Source organism: Papaver somniferum, chromosome 11, assembly GCF_003573695.1.
Source record: "Papaver somniferum cultivar HN1 chromosome 11, ASM357369v1, whole genome shotgun sequence".
NCBI lineage: Eukaryota > Viridiplantae > Streptophyta > Magnoliopsida > Ranunculales > Papaveraceae > Papaver > Papaver somniferum.
Genome location: NC_039368.1, coordinates 3,769,241 through 3,788,663, shown reverse-complemented (window position 1 = coordinate 3,788,663; position 19,423 = coordinate 3,769,241). Strand labels below are relative to the sequence as shown.

The 19,423-nt window shown below is 41.5% G+C and overlaps 1 protein-coding gene across 3 annotated transcripts; it reads left to right on the top strand.

Annotated features, from left to right (window-relative positions):
* The first annotated feature begins 4,539 nt into the window (after positions 1-4,539).
* Positions 4,540-18,510, top strand: LOC113320144 (tropinone reductase homolog At5g06060-like). 3 transcript variants are annotated; one of them, XM_026568081.1, is made up of 6 exons: positions 4,540-4,738; positions 4,878-4,951; positions 5,122-5,460; positions 5,581-5,797; positions 5,879-6,058; positions 18,201-18,510. In XM_026568081.1, exons 3-6 carry the CDS (start codon positions 5,161-5,163, stop codon positions 18,317-18,319), a joined length of 816 nt encoding a protein of 271 aa, XP_026423866.1. In that variant the 5' UTR covers positions 4,540-4,738; positions 4,878-4,951; positions 5,122-5,160; the 3' UTR covers positions 18,320-18,510. The 3 variants fall into 3 exon arrangements, with proteins under 3 accessions (XP_026423866.1, XP_026423867.1, XP_026423865.1); XM_026568082.1 differs by lacking the exon at positions 18,201-18,510 and having other exon boundaries at positions 4,542-4,738; positions 4,878-4,960; positions 5,879-6,368; XM_026568080.1 differs by lacking the exon at positions 18,201-18,510 and having other exon boundaries at positions 4,543-4,738; positions 5,879-6,368.
* Positions 18,511-19,423: the final 913 nt, after the last annotated feature.

Below are 19,423 nucleotides of genomic sequence, written 5' to 3'. Positions count from 1 at the left end.
GTTTCTCTTGCCGTCCAATTCCTTTCTAAATTCTTCAAATTTTCGCCAAATATACAATTGTAGTATAATCTTTTTTTTTTTTCTTTTTTTTTTATCGGTAAATAAATTTTTGTATTAAGAATTGGATAAATACCGAGTACAAATACCCTAGAAATAATACTCATAATCAAAGTTGTAAAAGCCCAAATATACAAAAAGCCCACATATAGGGTTAAAAGCCATAAAATTGAAATGCCCTAGCTCAAAAACCGCCCAAATAGAAACAACTATTCTCAATCACAAGGATCCTAAAACACGCCTATCAGTATCTTAATGCCGCCGTCAAATTCGTCGGATCTTTCCAATCAAATTCACCAAAGCACGCCACCATCTTTGACAACCAATTCATCTTCACGAGATCTGTTGCAACTTCAATCATCATATAAACAGGTACCTTTATAGTTGAAATCAGTGATTTCGATTCAACGGATGATTGAAAAAAAAAGGATTGAGAAGAACCCCCAAAAAAAAAAACCAGCATCATACAACTGAAAAAGAGCTCCCATCGATAATATCATTACCTTCATAAACTTCAGGCCTGTTGTAGTTCGGAATAGGATGAATTGCATGGCTGTAGGCATTATTGAAATATTCAGTAGTGAAATAAGGTTCAACAAAATGATATGGATTAGAACCCGACATTGTTATCGAAGCAAAAGCATGCACACATGGAAACCCATAGACGCGCCACCTCTGAGAGGTACATTTTCTTGCCTCGAGGTTAACACTATGAGAACTCTCCCCTCCCTCCACTTCATAAACATGAGTATCAGACTGTATAACCAGCCAGGTTAAACCCTCATCAATAAGAGCCTTCATCTTAGCTTCATTCTTTGGTGTGAGAATTTTTATGAAACTTTTACCAGTATTCCGCCTTTCTGACATCATACTCATCACATCCTTCCTTATCTGATCCAGAAGAGCATTTGAAGGGATCTTCTTGTGTACCTTCATCCAACTATTGAAGGATTCAGCAAGAGTAGAAGATGTCCTACCATACCTACAACCCTGAAAAAAGGCATTTGACCACTTTTCTGGAGGGATATTTAATATATAGTCTGCAACCCAACCACAACCAAGACCCCTAATCGTAGCGATGGCAGTTTGGAAACCTTCGAGACTAAGAGCATACGCAACATCTTGAAATAAATCAATAACGGCACCATACCTTTCGTCAGATGCATTAATAGGTAAGTTCATCTTAAGATGATAATAGCAGAAACTATGGAAGGCTCCAGGAAAATAAAATGGAATCACTCTCTTTAATCCTTCTGCACGATCAGATAAAAATGTGATTAGCCTTTTATCATGATCAAGAACATTACTCAAATTCCTCATGAACCATTCACAGTTATCATTATCTTCACCAGGTACCAGAGCCATGGATAGTGGAAAGAACCCTGCACAGCAAAAAATATAAAAATCAAGCCAAGGTTTACATGAAGTATGTGCAGCTAAAAATAATGCATAATGTCTTATGCATCTAAACTAAATGATGCATAAGACATTATGCACGTGAATAAAAAGGATGCATAAAATCAGAAAAGTGAAAACAAAAAATGCATAAGACATTATGCAGCTAAACAAAATAATGTATAATGTCTTATGCATCTAAACAGAAAAGATGCATAACCAGAAAAGTGAAAACAAATGCATAATATATTATGCATCTAAACTAAATGATGCATAAGACATTATGCACGTGCATAAAAAGGTTGCATAAAATCAATAAGTGAAAACCATAATGCATAAGACATTATGTAGCTAAAACAAAAAATATGTAATGTCTTATGCATCTAAACAGAAATGATGCATAACCAGAAAAGTGAAAACAATAATACATAAGACATTATGAAACAAAAATAAATAATGCATGAGACATCATGCACATATATAAAAAGGATGCATTATAAGAAAAAATTACCATTTTCAGCATTGATAGCGGTTGCATCCATGAGGCATCCTCTATATCTCCCTATAAGAAAGGTAGCCTCGACATAAACCATGGGACGAAGGTATCGGTAACCATGGATGCATGCCTCGGAAGCAATAAAAAGACGCACAAACTTATTTGAAGGTTCCTCCTAATCTTCTAATTCAGTTGAGTTATCCTCGTTCGATTCAGGTTCATTCATTTGAACTTGAAAATCAATCCAACTACCAGGATTTGTGCTGCGAATGGCATCTACATACCGTACTAGATGCGAATACGACATGGCCTCATCACCAAATATATCCTCATACACTTTTTCTCTTCCGTTGTAAGCTTGGTAATATTTCACATTGATCTCGTAGCTAGTTTTAAAAAACTTTTTCAAATCAGAAGCTTTGAAACTCGGATCACTTCTAGTTTCATCCTTGATATGACTAGCAACAAATTTACTGCTGAGCCTCTGGAAAAGCCTTTCACATCCAACACCACAGGTATGACTGCTAACATACTTCTTAACCTTAAGCATCCTGTTTTCAACATCAACAACACAAACCTTATACTCCCAAGGAAAGTTTTCTTTAGAGGATTTTGCATAGAACCTGCTAGGTTCATTCTTAGTATATACGAGAACACGCCCAGTCTTTTCCTCGTATTTCTTTACTACAATATGTACCTCTGCTACACCTCCAAAAAAAAACTTTATCAACATCACCAAGTAATTTCTCCCAGCCCTCAGTCCTAAGAACCTTGTTAATAGGCACATAACCATCTTCAAGGGAATCCACCATAGCTTCTTCTGGTTCATGTTCTATTACACGTCTACTTGATGAAGCTCTACTATGACTGTTGGAAGAATTGGAGCCAACTTCAACAAGTAAATCGAAGCTCTTCTGACCTTTATAGTGGCAACGAGTTACAAAGCACTGAAGCAGGACATCAGAATCAACTCGCACAAACTTGCTTCCATCATTATAAGAAAATTTGACATGATGAGGAAGTAAACGAGTCAACTTCTGGCAAACAGCTGTCTTCAAAGTCTCCAAAGTTGTGTTAACATCAACATGAGAGAATTCACTAAAGTGATGAATTACAGCTACTGAGCTAGCAGCAGGCATTTCACCCTGCAAAAACAAAAAAAGAGAAAAAATCAAACATATCTATCCTGCATATTGCTTCATAAGAATTCTTACTCAAAAATTAAAAGATCTAATCAACAACAGCAAAGACAGTCTACATTAACCATAATCAGATCAGAAATCAACAAGATACCAAAATCAATAACATCTCCATTAACGTAACAGAAAACAGATAAAAATAGGAGTGGAAAAACAAATCAAATGAAAAATCGAATACAACAGAAGCAAAACCTAAAAAATTGGTATCCGAACATGAAATCGAAACAAAAAGATTGAATCGAAAATATCTACATTGATCGTAACAATTTCAGAACCTAGAAAAATCAAAAAAAATCAAAAGCAAGCTTAAAAGATCTAAAAACCGATTCGAAAACCTAAATTAAGCTTCAGAAACCTAAAATAATAGATCCTAATCTCACAGAAACTAAAACCTAGAATCGAATCAATATTAAACAAAATTCAAAATCAAGATTGGAATGTAGCTCGAACGAACCTGAACCTTTAATTTCAGAGTAAATTAAATCTCTCAATCAGCTCCTTCTCAATCTCTAAGCTATCAATCTCTCGAAACTTAATCTCAGAAACTGAAAATGAGGCTAAAGCTTGAATTATCTTCGCTGAGTAAATTCAATCTCCCAAATCCTCTCCTTCTTCAGCTCTCGGTGGTATTCTATCTCCTTCTCAATCGCTCGCTGGTATTTTATCTCCTTCTCAATCGCTCAACTATAAATCTCTCTCTCGAAACTGAATATCTCAAAACAGAAACTGAAGGAATAAACTGTGAACCGAGGTTTTGATTGGTGAGGTTAAACTGGGAAATAAAAAAAGCGTAATTTCGAAAACTCTGGGTGACGGAACAATTTTCATCGGAATTCTGGGTGCGCGTGCGATATTTCACGCGTGTGGATTTCATAGTACGAAAAAGTGTAGGAATGGGTCTCCCTGTAGTTTTACCTTTGAATATTGGGCTTAGCAATCTTTATTTTTCTTCTCCTTTCTTTGGGCTTGAGTTAATATAGACCTTTGAATATTGGGCTTAGCAATCTATATTTTTCTTCTCCTTTCCTTGGGCTTGAGAAGTGGTTCGGGTTGAAACTGCTGCGTATAGTCACCTCCTTGGCTGTCTCATTCTGTGCGTTAACAGAATCAGCTAGTCTTTCGTTTCCAGCTGCTGATGGATTGTTGTTCCATGTGTCGAATTCCAATAAGTTAGTTTCGTGACCAATTGCCGACTCGCTTTGATTTTCAATCACAACCCTTGATTCATCCCCATTGATGGAACTCGTGATTTCTGAAGTTGCACGTGGTTGTTGAAGGACAGCACTGCTAACCTGCACTTCTTTTTTTTTGTTGCCGGCCATTATATGAAACCTTGCTTGATGTTCCTCAAAGGAGTAAAAAACTACAAGTAGACTCGTGGTACAGTAGAGTGAGTCACGTGAATCATGTGACTTCTTGATAGAAATGCCGGAAAGTTGATCTTATACGTTAAGATTCGATCTCATCTTTACCGGATGTTTTTCTATTCTCTCTCCTCTCTTCTATGTTAGAAACTGAACTGAATGCCTCCTCCCTCCAATCCTCTCTTTGAACCTTCTTTCGTAGATCTTGAAGAATATTTGTGAAAAAGGTACCAACTTCCTATTATTTGGTTTTCTTGATTCAGTTCTTCTTGATGGTGTATGTATGTCCATTTTAGGGTTCATGCTCATTGTTCTCATTCTTAGATGTCATCTTCTATGCGTTTGTTTGTTTGTATTTATTTGCAGGACCCAAGTTTATCAATTTCTTTTGGAGTGACTACTCAAAATCAGAGCTAAAAGAACAGATCAAGGGATATAAGGTAGCAGCAGTACGTATAAATCTCTTAGGTGTTTTTTCAGCTTGTCCAACAAACGAAATCAGTCCTGTGACTGTGACTGACTAGTGTACCTACACTATTATCTACTTCCCATGCCAAACGGTCTTAGGTGATAATCAAATTGTTGATGTATATAAATTGATGCAATGCAGATCTTACTACAGTTGCAGAGAAAATATATTACTGTAAACATGAATTATGCACAAAGTAGTAGTGATCCAAGTCTTAGATGGTCTCTTAAGGGAAAGACTGCACTTGTCACTGGCGGAACCAAAGGGATTGGACACGCTATCGTCGAGGAGTTGGCTGGATTTGGTGCAGCTGTTCATATCACTTCTCGACATGAAAATGAAATCGAGGAGTGCTTGCGAAATTGGAGAGAAAAAGGCTATACAGTGACTGGTTCGGTCAGTGATGCTTCAGTTTCGGTTGATAGAGAGAAATTAATCAAGACTATTTCATCTGTTTTTGGGGGCAAACTAAACATCCTTGTAAGTTTTTCTTATTCATTGTTAGTCTAATTTAGTGGATCTTTTTTTTATTTTTTTTTTGCCCCTTCCTATCTTTGATCCGCCATTACCTAACTGATGAGAGTCTGTGTAATGGCTTAGGTTAACAACGTTGGGGGAGCTGTGTTCAAAGACACCGTGGATTACACAGATGAGGACCATGCGAAAGTTATGTCTACTAACTTCGACTCTAGCTACTATTTATCAAAACTAGCACACTCTCTCTTGAAAGCCTCTGGCTCAGGAAGCATTGTGTTCATTACATCTGTTGCGGGCATTGTTGCTGCACCGAAGGTGTCCAGTTATGCGGCATGTAATGGTACGTTTGAATTCTGATTAATACACGCCATATCTTTGTCAATTTTGTATGCAAGCCTCATTGCTGTTGTATTCAATTTAGGAGCTATTAATCAAGTCACAAAGAACTTTGCTTGTGAATGGGCGAAAGATAAGATACGGGTCAATAGCGTAGCACCATGGTATATTAGAACCAGGCTTGCAGAACATGATCTGCTATTATTTGAAGGGCTTGAAGACTCTATCGTAGCTAGAACTCCTATGAGGCGTCTTGGGAACCCAAATGAAGTTTCATCTCTTGTGGCATTCTTGTCCCTCCCTTGTGCTTCGTACATCACTGGCCAAGTCATTTGTGTCGATGGTGGATTTGCAGTAAATGGTTTCTTCCCTACACAAGATTGAATAGTAGTTGGAACTTGCTGAATATTGTATGTGATTTTGATCTCCAGGGGGATTTTGTTGGATTTTTAAATGAATTTGAATTTTAAATTCATGCACTTCACCGTTATAAACAGCTGAATCTCGTACTATGCTTTCTTTGTCGAGCGAGGTGTATTTCTTTCGTGAAGATATATTAACATATATTTCCAACTTGGACTAGTTGCAAATTAAAATGCACTCTGATCTGCATTACCTGAAGATCTATTCAAGTCTATGAGAGAGCGTCGATGCAAACTCCCGATTAAACTCTTAATTTTACAATCAATTCAAGATGTTGCAACATGCATAGGCAATTTGCAAGAAAGATAGATTGTTTTCCTTCACAATGCACTACAAGAAATTGAATCATTGCAGCAGCTAATGGGGGTGGCATTAGCCTTCATGTGGTGTTGTCACCACAAGTGCCGCAACAGGCCTTGTAGCAAGAAGTATATTGCCACACTACAATCTCTTGCGTCACCAACTATACTGTCGCAAAAAGAAATTATAATTTTTAATTATTTACTTATTATAAGAATTTGTTGCCACATCCGTTGTTTTCTTTTTTTTTTGAGGGGGATTTTAATAAAATGCCACACTTCCGATTTGATGTTTAAGAAAGTGCCACCGTTTTCTTCAGAATTTATTAAATATCACGCTCTTGACCTTTTCCATCCTGTTTTTTGATGAGAAAACAATTAACCGCTGTTAGCGCCTACGTGGCAATAAATCAGCCCTAGTAAAAGACATCTAAGTCCCAAAATCATCTAACTAGAACCGATTCAAATCGACATAATAGTGCGACTCATTGCCGAGTTTGGTTGCGAGTAAGTCTGTAAGTGCCCACAACATGATCATTTGCACTTCTTGCAGCTCATACTTCAGCATCAGTGCCTGCTTCAAACCCAGCAACCTCAAGACCCATTTCCTGCAATTTTTACATCCACAAAAGCCTAGATAGCGTTGGTGCTGCTAAATTTGTTTTGGCCACACCCTATTCCGATGCTAAATGGAATACTTTGGTGCTGCCAACACCCTCTCATGATGCAAAGCGGAATAATTTGGTGCTGCCAACACCCTCTTATGATGCAAAGTGGAATACTTTGGTGGTGCAAAAAATTGTTCTGGCAAAACCCTCTGCTGCAAAATGGGATACCTTGGCCATGCCAAAATTTGTTTTGGCAACACCCTCTTGTGATGCAATATGGGATTAAATGGTTGTTTCAAAAACTTAATAAACCAAATATATTTTTCTGACATTAATAAAAACGGGCACCTAGCTCATCTGGTCATCCTCAATGTGGTAGTATGTCGTTGGAGCTTAGTTTGTGAGATTTCCAACTAGTTTCATGTAATAATCGTTATTAAAAAATAACTAATTAATCCAAAATTAATTTTTATTTTGACTAATAAAATTAATTACAAAATAATTTGATTACTGAAATTAAAATTAAAATTTGATTACCAAGACCGCGAGACAACTGTTTTAAAATAACAAAAAAAAAGACAAGACAATGAAAGACAAAGAAAGTCCGAAAGCAAACATAACTACTATGTTTTTGAACCTAATACTGAATCAAAATGCTCAATTCTTCAGGGCAATCAGGCCATATACATATCCAATCTCCAAGTGTAGCTAATATGTACAAATGTTTAATGCAATCTAGAGCTGCAACGATGTTCTCCTGCAAAACAAATCAAAATAGAAAATCATCAAAAATTGAGATGTGAAATGCTGAGGAAATGCGAAGTATTAAACACTATCTGGATAATAACTTAGAAGTAGTTCAACAAACATCGAGGAATCAATAAGAGGCAGTTTATATGTAATCTAACTTGTCAAACTCACAGTCACATCTAGGATATATATTCATTCAGTTACATTCAGAACAAAAAACAAGTGAAATCCTACAGTCAAAGAATGAGAATTAGACTGAAAAAAGATGTTTGACGTACGGAACAGTAGTTCATTCACTTTACTGACTACCTGATCAGATCACATATGACAACTAATTCATTTTACTGACTACCTGATCAGATCACATATAACGACGACCATCAATAAGCTTGGAATGCAACGAGATAACAGGCAATACGACTTATTACAATGGGGGGAAATTCAACTCAAGTAAACTATGACAATTGAGTTAAGAACATCAAGCAGAAAAGTCCGATCCAAGAGAAAAGATTTACTGCAATGACATATAAAGAACTAAGGTAAGCGAAGGATAAATTCACAAAGATCCCTAGTTATCTGACATGAGTGTTGGAAGTGCCGGGAGAGTGTCGGTGCCGTGGAGAGTGTCGGTTCCGGTGCCGGGGAGAGTGTTTCTTCTTCTTACTCGAGTGTTTCTTCTTATCTTTATCTTCGAGCTCTTTCTTCAGGTGTTTCTCTCTCTCCGAGCTCTTTCTCTCTTACTCCAATTGCTCTCAGACGATTTTTTTCGGCAGCTGCAGCTGCTTTTTCTCTCTCTAATCGATCTTTTTTTGCAGCTTCTTTATCTCAAACTTTTTCTGCTCTTAGTGAAGCTAAGTTTTCAGCCATAGGGACTTTCTCATCAGCGAAGAGGGTTGGTAGCTTCTTGTTCTCTCTCTAATCGATCTCTTTCTGCAGATTCTTTTTCTCGAACTCTTTCTGCTCTTAGTGAAGCCTTTATTTCACTCAGAAGGATTTCCTCTTCAGCTATTCCACTCAGAGGGACTTCCTCTTCAGCGAAGAGGGTGTCAGTGCCGTGGAGAGTGTCGGTGCCGTGGAGAGTGTCGGTTCCGGTGCCGGGGAGAGTGTTTCTTCTTCTTACTCGAGCTGTTTCTTCTTCTCTCTCTTCGAGCTCTATCTTCAGGTGTTTTTCTCTCTCTCCGAGCTCTTTCTCTCTTGCTCCAATTGCACTCAGACGATCTTTTTCGGCAGCTGCAGCTGCTTTTTCTCTCTCTAATCGATCTCTTTTTGCAGCTTCTTTTTCTCAAACTTTTTCTGCTCTTAGTGAAGCTAAGTTTTCATCCAGAGGGACTTTCTCATCAGTGAAGAGGGCGTTGGTAGCTGCTTGTTCTCTCTGTAATCGATCTCTTTCTGCAGCTTCTTTTTCTCGAACTCTTTCTGCTCTTAGTGAAGCCTTTATTTCACTCAGAAGGATTTCCTCTTCAGCTATTCCACTCAGAGGGACTTCCTCTTCAGCGAAGAGTGTGTCAGTGCCGGGGAGAGTGTCGGTGTCGTGGAGAGTGTCGGTTCCGGTGTCGGGGAGAGTGTTTTTTCTTCTTACTCGAGCTGTTTCTTCTTCTCTCTCTCTTCGAGCTCTCTCTTCAGATGTTTCTCTCTATCTCCGAGCTCTTTCTCTCTTGCTACAATTGCTTTCAGGCGATCTTTTTCGGCAGCTGCAACTGCTTTTTCTCTCTCTAATCGTTCTCTTTTTGCAGCTTTTTTTTCTCGAACTTTTTCTGCTCTTAGTGAAGCTAAGTTTTCAGCCAGAGGGACTTTCTCATCAGCGTAGAGGGCGTTGGTAGCTGCTTGTTCTCTCTGTAATCGATCTCTTTCTGCAGCTTCTTTTTCTCGAACTCTTTCTGCTCTTAGTGAAGCCTTTATTTCACTCAGAAGGATTTCCTCTTCAGCTATTCCACTCAGAGGGACTTCCTCTTCAGCGAAGAGAGTGTCGGTTCCGGTGCCGGGCAGAGTGTCGGTGCCGTGGAGAGTGTCGGTTCCGGTGTCGGGGAGAGTGTTTTTTCTTCTTACTCGAGCTGTATCTTCTTCTCTCTTTCTTCGAGATCTATCTTCAGGTGTTTCTCTCTCTCTCCGAGCTTTCTCTCCGAGCTTTCTCTCTTGCTCCAATTGCTCTCAAACGATCTTTTTCGACAGTTGCAGCTGCTTTTTCTCTCTCTAATCGATCTCTTTTTGCAGCTTCTTTTTCTCGAACTTTTTCTGCTCTTAGTGAATCTAAGTTTTCAGCCAGAGGGACTTTCTCATCAGCGAAGAGGGCATTGGTAGCTGCTTGTTCACTCTCTAATCGATCTCTTTATGCAGCTTCTTTTTCTCGAACTCTTTCTGCTCTTAGTGAATCCTTTATTTCACTCAGAAGGATTTCCTGTTCAGCTATTCCACTTAGAGGGGCTTCCTCTTCAGCGAAGAGAGTGTCGGTTCCGGTGCCGGGGAGAGTGTCGGTGCCGTGGAGAGTGTCGGTTCCGATGCCGGGGAGAGTGTTTTTCTTCTTACTCGAGCTGTTTCTTCTTCTCTCTCTTCGAGCTCTCTCTTCAGGTGTTTTTCTCTCTCTCTCTGAGCTCTTTCTCTCTTGCTCCAATTGCTCTCAGACGATCTTTTTTCGGCTGCTGCAGCTGTTTTTTCTCTCTCTAATCGATCTCTTTTTCCAGCTTCTTTTACTCGAACTTTTTCTGCTCTTAGTGAAGCTAAGTTTTCAGCAAAAGGGACTTTTTCATCAGCGAAGAGGGCGTTGGTAGCTGCTTGTTCTCTCTCTAATCGATCTTTTTCTGCAGCTTCTTTTTCTCGAACTATCTGTTCTTAGTGAAGCCTTTATTTCACTCAGAAGGATCTCCTCTTCAGCTATTCCACTCAGAGGGACTTCCTCTTCAGCGAAAAGGGTGTCAGTGCCGGGGAGAGTGTCGGTGCCGTGGAGAGTGTCGGTTCCGGTGCCGGGGAGAGTGTGTCTTCTTCTTACTCGAGTTGTTTCTTCTTCTATCTCTCTTCAGGTGTTTCTCTCTCTCTCCGAGCTCTTTCTCTCTTACTTCAATTGCTCTCAGACGATCTTTTTCGGCAGCTGCAGCTGCTTTTTCTCTCTCTAATCGATCTCTTTTTGCAGTTTCTTTTTCTCGAACTTTTTCTGCTCTTAGTGAAGCTAAGTTTTCAGCCAGAGGGACTTTCTCATCAGCGAAGAGGGTGTTGGTAGCTGCTTGTTCTCTCTCTAATCGATCTCTTTCTGCAGCTTCTTTTTCTCGAACTCTTTCTGCTCTTAGTGAATCCTTTATTTCACTCAGAAGGATTTCCTGTTCAGCTATTCCACTTAGAGGGGCTTCCTCTTCAGCGAAGAGAGTGTCGGTTCCGGTGCCGGGGAGAGTGTCGGTGCCGTGGAGAGTGTCGGTTCCGATGCCGGGGAGAGTGTTTTTCTTCTTACTCGAGCTGTTTCTTCTTCTCTCTCTTCGAGCTCTCTCTTCAGGTGTTTTTCTCTCTCTCTCTGAGCTCTTTCTCTCTTGCTCCAATTGCTCTCAGACGATCTTTTTCGACAGCTGCAGCTGCTTTTTCTCTCTCTAATCGATCTCTTTTTGAAGCTTCTTTTTCTCGAACTTTTTCTGCTCTTAGTGAAGCTAAGTTTTCAGCCATAGGGACTTTCTCATCAGCGTAGAGGGCGTTGGTAGCTGCTTGTTCTCTCTCTAATCGATCTCTTTCTGCAGCTTCTTTTTCTCGAACTCTTTCTGCTCTTAGTGAAGCCTTTATTTCACTCAGAAGGATTTCCTCTTCAGCTATTCCACTCAGAGGGACTTCCTCTTCAGCGAAGAGAGTGTCGGTTCCGGTGCCGTGGAGAGTGTCGGTGCCGTGGAGAGTGTCGGTTCCGGTGTCGGGGAGAGTGTTTTTATTCTTACTCGAGCTCTATCTTCAGGTGTTTCTCTCTCTCTCCGAGCTTTCTCTCTTGATCCAATTGCTCTCAAACGATCTTTTTCGACAGTTGCAGCTGCTTTTTCTCTCTCTAATCGATCTCTTTTTGCAGCTTCTTTTTCTCGAACTTTTTCTGCTCCTAGTGAAGCTAAGTTTTCAGCTAGAGGGACTTTCTCATCAGCGAAGAGGGCGTTGGTAGCTGCTTGTTCACTCTCTAATCGATCTCTTTATGCAGCTTCTTTTTCTCGAACTCTTTCTGCTTTTAGTGAAGCCTTTATTTCACTCAGAAGGATTTCCTCTTCAGCTATTCCACTTAGAGGGGATTCCACTTCAGCGAAGAGAGTGTCGGTTCCGGTGCCGGGGAGAGTGTCGGTGCCGTGGAGAGTGTCGGTTCCGGTGCCGGGGAGAGTGTTTTTTCTTCTTACTCGAGCTGTTTCTTCTTCTCTCTCTTCGAGCTCTCTCTTCAGGTGTTTTTCTCTCTCTCTGAGCTCTTTCTCTCTTGCTCCAATTACTCTCAGAAGATCTTTTTTGGGCTGCTGCAGCTGCTTTTTCTCTCTCTAATCGATCTCTTCTTGCAGTTTCTTTTTCTCGAACTTTTTCTGCTCTTAGTGAAGCTAAGTTTTCAGCCAAAGGGACTTTCTCATCAGCGAAGAGGGTGTTGGTAGCTGCTTGTTCTCTCTCTAATCGATCTCTTTCTGCAACTTCTTTTTCTCGAACTCTTTCTACTCTTAGTGAAGCCTTTATTTCACTCAGAAGGATCTTCTCTTCAGCTATTCCACTCAGAGGGACTTCCTCTTCAGCGAAGAGGGTGTCAGTGCCGGAGAGAGTGTCGGTGTCGTGGAGAGTGTCGGTTCCGGTGCCGGGGAGAGTGTTTCTTCTTCTTACTCGAGCTGTTTCTTCTTCTCTCTCTCTTCGCGCTCTCTTTTCAGGTGTTTCTCTCTCTCTCCGAGCTCTTTCTTTCTTGCTCCAATTGCTCTCAGATGATCTTTTTCGGCAGCTGCAGCTGCTTTTTCTCTCTCTAATCGATGTCTTTTTGAATCTTCTTTTTCTCGAACTTTTTTTCCTCTTAGTGAAGCTAAGTTTTCAGCCAGAGGGACTTTATCATCAGCGAAGAGGGCGTTGGTAGCTGCTTATTCTCTCTGTAATCGATCTCTTTCTGCAGCTTCTTTTTCTCGAACTCTTTCTGCTCTTAGTGAAGCCTTTATTTCACTCAGAAGGATTTCCTCTTCAGCTATTCCACTCAGAGGGACTTCCTCTTCAGCGAAGAGAGTGTCGGTGTCGTGGAGAGTGTCGGTTCCGGTGCCGGGGAGAGTGTTTCTTCTTCTTACTCGAGCTGTTTCTTCTTTTCTCTCTTCGAGCTCTCTCTTCAGGTGTTTCTCTCTCTCTCCGAGCTCTTTCTCTCTTGCTCCAATTGCTCTCAGAAGATCTTTTTCGGCATCTGCAGCTGCTTTTTCTCTCTCTAATCGTTCTCTTTTTGCAGCTTCTTTTTCTCGAACTTTTTCTGCTCTTAGTGAAGCTAAGTTTTCATCCAGAGGGACTTTCTCATCAACGAAGAGGGCGTTGGTAGCTGCTTGTTCTCTCTCTAATCGATCTCTTTCTGCAGCTTCTTTTTCTCGAACTCGTTCTGCTCTTAGTGAAGCCTTTATTTCACTCAGAAGGATTTCCTCTTCAGCTATTCCACTCAGAGGGACTTCCTCTTCAGCGAAGAGAGTGTCAGTACCGGGGAGAGTGTTGGTGCCGTGGAGAGTGTCGGTTCCGGTGCCGGGGAGTGTGTTTCTTCTTCTTACTCGAGTTGTTTCTTCTTATCTCTCTTCGAGCTCTCTCTTCAGGTGTTTCTCTCTCTCTCCGAGCTCTTTCTCTCTTGCTCCAATTGCTCTCAGACGATCTTTTTCGACAGCTGCAGCTGCTTTTTCTCTCTCTAATCGATCTCTTTTTGAAGCTTCTTTTTCTCGAACTTTTTCTGCTCTTAGTGAAGCTAAGTTTTCAGCCAGAGGGACTTTCTCATCAGCGTAGAGGGCGTTGGTAGCTGCTTGTTCTCTCTCTAATCGATCTCTTTCTGCAGCTTCTTTTTCTCGAACTCTTTCTGCTCTTAGTGAAGCCTTTATTTCACTGAGAAGGATTTCCTCTTCAGCTATTCCACTCAGAGGGACTTCCTCTTCAGCGAAGAGAGTGTCGGTTCCGGTGCCGTGGAGAGTGTCGGTGCCGTGGAGAGTGTCGGTTCCGGTGTCGGGGAGAGTGTTTTTTCTTCTTACTCGAGCTCTATCTTCAGGTGTTTCTCTCTCTCTCCGAGCTTTCTCTCTTGCTCCAATTGCTCTCAAACGATCTTTTTCGACAGTTGCAGCTGCTTTTTCTCTCTCTAATCGTTCTCTTTTTGCAGCTTCTTTTTCTCGAACTTTTTCTGATCTTAGTGTAGCTAAGTTTTCATCCAGAGGGACTTTCTCATCCGCGAAGAGGGCGTTGGTAGCTGCTTGTTCTCTCTCTAATCGATCTCTTTCTGCAGCTTCTTTTTCTCGAACTCTTTCTGCTCTTAGTGAAACCTTTATTTAACTCAGAAGGATTTCCTCTTAAGCTATTCCACTCAGAGGGACTTCCTCTTCAGCGAAGAGAGTGTCATTGCCGGGGAGAGTGTCGGTGCCGTGGAGAGTGTCGGTTCCGGTCCCGGGGAGAGTGTTTCTTCTTCTTACTCGAGTTGTTTCTTCTTCTCACTCTCTTCGAGCTCTCTCTTCAGGTGTTTCTCTCTCTCTCTCCGAGCTCTTTCTCCCTTGCTCCAATTGCTCTCAGACGATCTTTTTCGACAGCTGCAGCTGTTTTTCTCTCTCTAATCGATCTCTTTTTGCAGCTTCTTTTTCTCGAATTTTTTCTTCTCTTAGTGAAGCTAATTTTTCAGCCAGAGGGACTTTCTCATCAGCGAAGAGGGCGTTGGTAGCTGCTTGTTCTCTCTCTAATCGATCTCTCTCTGCAGCTTCTTTTTCTCGAACTCTTTCTGCTCTTAGTGAAGCCTTTATTTCACTCAGAAGGATTTCCTCTTCAGCTATTCCACTCAGAGGGACTTCCTCTTCAGCGAAGAGAGTGTCGGTGCCGTGGAGAGTGTCGTTCCGGTGCCGGGGAGAGTGTTTCTTCTTCTTACTCGAGCTGTTTCTTCTTCTCTCTCTTCGAGCTCTCTCTTCAGGTGTTTCTCTCTCTCTCCGAACTCTTTCTCTCTTGCTCCAATTGCTCTCAGACGATCTTTTTCGGCAGCTGCAGCTGCTTTTTCTCTCTCTAATCGATTTCTTTTTGCAGCTTATTTTTCTCGAACTTTTTCTGCTCTCTTAGTGAAACTAAGTTTTCAGCCAGAGGGACTTTCTCATCAGCGAAGAGGGCATTGATAGCTGATTGTTCTCTCTCTAATCGATCTCTTTCTGCAGCTTCTTTTTCTCGAACTCTTTCTGCTCTTAGTGAAGCTTTTATTTCACTCAGAAGGATTTCCTCTTCAGCTATTCCACTCAGAGGGACTTCCTTTTCAGCGAAGAGGGTGTCAGTGCCGGGGAGAGTGTTGGTGCCGTGGAGAGTGTCGGTTCCGGTGCCGGGGAGAGTGTTTCTTCTTCTTACTCGAGCTGTTTCTTCTTATCTCTCTTCGAGTTCTCTCTTCAGGTGTTTTATCTCTCTCCGAGCTCTTTCTCTCTTGCTCCAATTGCTCTCAGACGATTTTTTTCGGCAGCTGCAACTGCTTTTTCTCTCTCTAATCGATCTCTTTTTGCAGCTTCTTTTTCTCGAACTTTTTCTGATCTTAGTGTAGCTAAGTTTTCAGCCAGATGGACTTTCTCATCAGCGAAGAGGGCGTTGGTAGCTGCTTGTTCTCTCTCTAATCTATCTCTTTCTGCAGCTTCTTTTTCTCGAACTCTTTCTGCTCTTAGTGAAGCCTTTATTTCACTCAGAAGGATTTTCTCTTCAGCTATTCAACTCAGAGGGACTTCCTCTTCAGCGAAGAGGGTGTCAGTGCTGGGGAGAGTGTCGGTGCCGTGGAGAGTGTCGGTTCTGGTTCCGGGGAGAGTGTTTCTTCTTCTTACTCGAGTTGTTTCTTCTTCTCACTCTCTTCGAGCTCTCTCTTCAGGTGTGTTTCTCTCTCTCTCCGAGCTCTTTCTCCCTTGCTCCAATTGCTCTCAGACGATCTTTTTCGACAGCTGCAGCTGTTTTTCTCTCTCTAATCGATCTCTTTTTGCAGCTTCTTTTTCTCGAACTTTTTCTGATCTTAGTGTAGCTAAGTTTTCATCCAGAGGGACTTTCTCATCCGCGAAGAGGGCGTTGGTAGCTGCTTGTTCTCTCTCTAATCGATCTCTTTCTGCAGCTTCTTTTTCTCGAACTCTTTCTGCTCTTAGTGAAACCTTTATTTAACTCAGAAGGATTTCCTCTTAAGCTATTCCACTCAGAGGGACTTCCTCTTCAGCGAAGAGAGTGTCATTGCCGGGGAGAGTGTCGGTGCCGTGGAGAGTGTCGGTTCCGGTGCCGGGGAGAGTGTTTCTTCTTCTTACTCGAGTTGTTTCTTCTTCTCACTCTCTTCGAGCTCTCTCTTCAGGTGTTTCTCTCTCTCTCTCCGAGCCCTTTCTCCCTTGCTCCAATTGCTCTCAGACGATCTTTTTCGACAGCTGCAGCTGTTTTTCTCTCTCTAATCGATCTCTTTTTGCAGCTTCTTTTTCTCGAACTTTTTCTGATCTTAGTGTAGCTAAGGTTTCATTCAGAGGGACTTTCTCATCAGCGAAGAGGGCGTTGGTAGCTGCTTGTGCTCTCTCTAATCGATCTCTTTCTGCAGCTTCTTTTTCTCGAACTCTTTCTGCTCTTAATGAAGCCTTTATTTAACTCAGAAGGATTTCCTCTTAAGCTATTCCACTCAGAGGGACTTCCTCTTCAGCGAAGAGAGTGTCATTGCCGGGGAGAGTGTCGGTGCCGTGGAGAGTGTCGGTTCCTGTGCCGGGGAGAGTGTTTCTTCTTCTTAATCGAGTTGTTTCTTCTTCTCTGTTTCTTCGAGCTCTCTCTTCAGGTGTTTCTCTCTCTCTCCGGGCTCTTTCTCTCTTGCTCCAATTGCTCTCAGACGATTTTTTTCGGCAGCTGCAGCTGCTTTTTCTCTCTCTAATCGATCTCTTTTTGCAGCTTCTTTTTCTCGAACTTTTTCTGCTCTTAGTGTAGCTAAGTTTTCAGCCAGAGGGACTTTCTCATCAGCGAAGAGGGCGTTGGTAGCTGCTTGTTCTCTCTCTAATCGATCACTTTCTGCAGCTTCTTTTTCTCAAACTCTGTCTGCTCTTAGTGAAGCCTTTATTTCACTCAGAAGGATTTCCTCTTCAGCTATTCCACTCAGAGGGACTTCCTCTTCAGCGAAGAGAGTGTCAGTACCGGGGAGAGTGTTGGTGCCGTGGAGAGTGTCGGTTCCGGTGCCGGGGAGTGTGTTTCTTCTTCTTACTCGAGTTGTTTCTTCTTATCTCTCTTCGAGCTCTCTCTTCAGGTGTTTCTCTCTCTCTCCGAGCTCTTTCTCCCTTGCTCCAATTGCTCTCAGACGATTTTTTTCGGCAGCTGCAGCTGCTTTTTCTCTCTCTAATCGATTTCTTTTTGCAGCTTATTTTTCTCGAACTTTTTCTGCTCTTAGTGAAGCTAAGTTTTCAGCCAGAGGGACTTTCTCATCAGCGAAGAGGGCATTGGTAGCTGCTTGTTCTCTATCTAATCGATCTCTTTCTGCAGCTTCTTTTTCTCTAAATCTTTCTGCTCTTAGTGAAGCATTTATTTCACTCAGAAGGATTTCCTCTTCAGCTATTCCACTCAGAGGGACTTCCTCTTTAGCGAAGAGGGTGTCAGTGCCGGGGAGAGTGTCGGTGCCGTGGGGAGTGTCGGTTCCGGTGCCGGGGAGAGTGTTTCTTCTTCTAACTCGAGCTGTTTCTTCTTCTCTCTCTCTTCGAGCTCTCTCTTCAGGTGTTTCTCTCTCTCTCCGAGCTCTTTCTCTCTTGCTCCAATTGCTCTCAGACGAATTTTTTCGGCAGCTGCAGCTGCTTTTTCTCTCTCTAATCGATCTCTTTTTGCAGCTTCTTTTTCTCGAACTTTTTCTGCTCTTAGTGTAGCTAAGTTTTCAGCCAGAGGGACTTTTTCATCAGCGAAGAGGGCGTTGGTAGATGCTTGTTCTCTCTCTAATCGATCTCTTTCTACAGCTTCTTTTTCTCGAACTCTTTCAGCTCTTAGTGAAGCCTTTATTTGACTAAGAAGGATTTCCTCTTCAGCTATTCCACTCAGAGGGACTTCCTCTTCAGCGAAGAGGTTGTCAGTGCCGGGGAGGATGTCGGTGTCGTGGAGAGTGTCGGTTGCGGTGCCGGGGAGAGTGTTTCTTTTTTCTTATTCGAGTTGTTTCTTCTTCTCCCTCTTCGAGGTCTCTCTTCAGGTGTTTCTATCTCTTCAAATGAAGTTTCATCTCTTGTGGCATTCTTGTCCCTACCTTGTGCTTCGTACATCACTGGCCAAGTCATTTGTGTCGATGGTGGATTTGCAGTAAATTGTTTCTTCCCTACACAAGATTGAATAGTAGTTGGAACTTGCTGAATATTGTATGTGATTTTGATCTCCAGGGGGATTTTGTTGGATTTTTAAATGAATTTGAATTTTAAATTTATGCACTTCACCGTTATAAACAGCTGAATCTCGTACTATGCTTTCTTTGTCGAGCGAGGTGTATTTCTTTCGTGAAGATATATTAACATATATTTCCAACTTGGACTAGTTGCAAATTAAAATGCACTCTGATCTGCATTACCTGAAGATCTATTCAAGTCTATGAGAGAGCGTCGATGCAAACTCCCGATTAAACTCTTAATTTTACAATCAATTCAAGATGTTGCAACATGCATAGGCAATTTACAAGAAAGATAGATTGTTTTCCTTCACAAATGCACTACAAGAAATTGAATCATTGCAGCAGCTAATGGGGGTGGCATTAGCCTTCATGTGGTGTTGTCGCCACAAGTGCCGCAACAAGCCTTGTAGCAAGAAGTATATTGCCACACTACAATCTCTTGCTTCACCAACTATACTGTCGCAAAAAGAAATTATAATTTTTAATTATTTAATTATTATAAGAATTTGTTGCCACAACCGTTGTTTTCTTCTTTTTGAGGGGGATTTTAATAAAATGCCACACTTCCGATTTGATGTTTAAGAAAGTGCCACCGTTTTTTTCAGAATTTATTAAATATCACGCTCTTGACCTTTTCCATCCTGTTTTTTGTTGAGAAAACAATTAACCGCTGTTAGCCCCTACGTGACAGTAAATCAGCCCTAGTAAAAGACATCTAAGCCCCAAAATCATCTAACTAGAACCGATTCAAATCGACATAATAGTGCGACTCATTGCCGAGTTTGGTTGCGAGCAAGTCTGTAAGTGCCCACAACATGATCATTTGCACTTCTTGCAGCTCATACTTCAGCATCAGTGCCTGCAAGTCTGTAAGTGCCCACAACATGATCATTTGCACTTCTTGCAGCTCATACTTCAGCATCAGTGCCTGCTTCAAACCCAGCAACCTCAAGACCCATTTCCTGCAATTTTTACATCCACAAAAGCCTAGATAGCGTTGGTGCTGCTAAATTTGTTTTGGCCACACCCTATTCCGATGCTAAATGGAATAC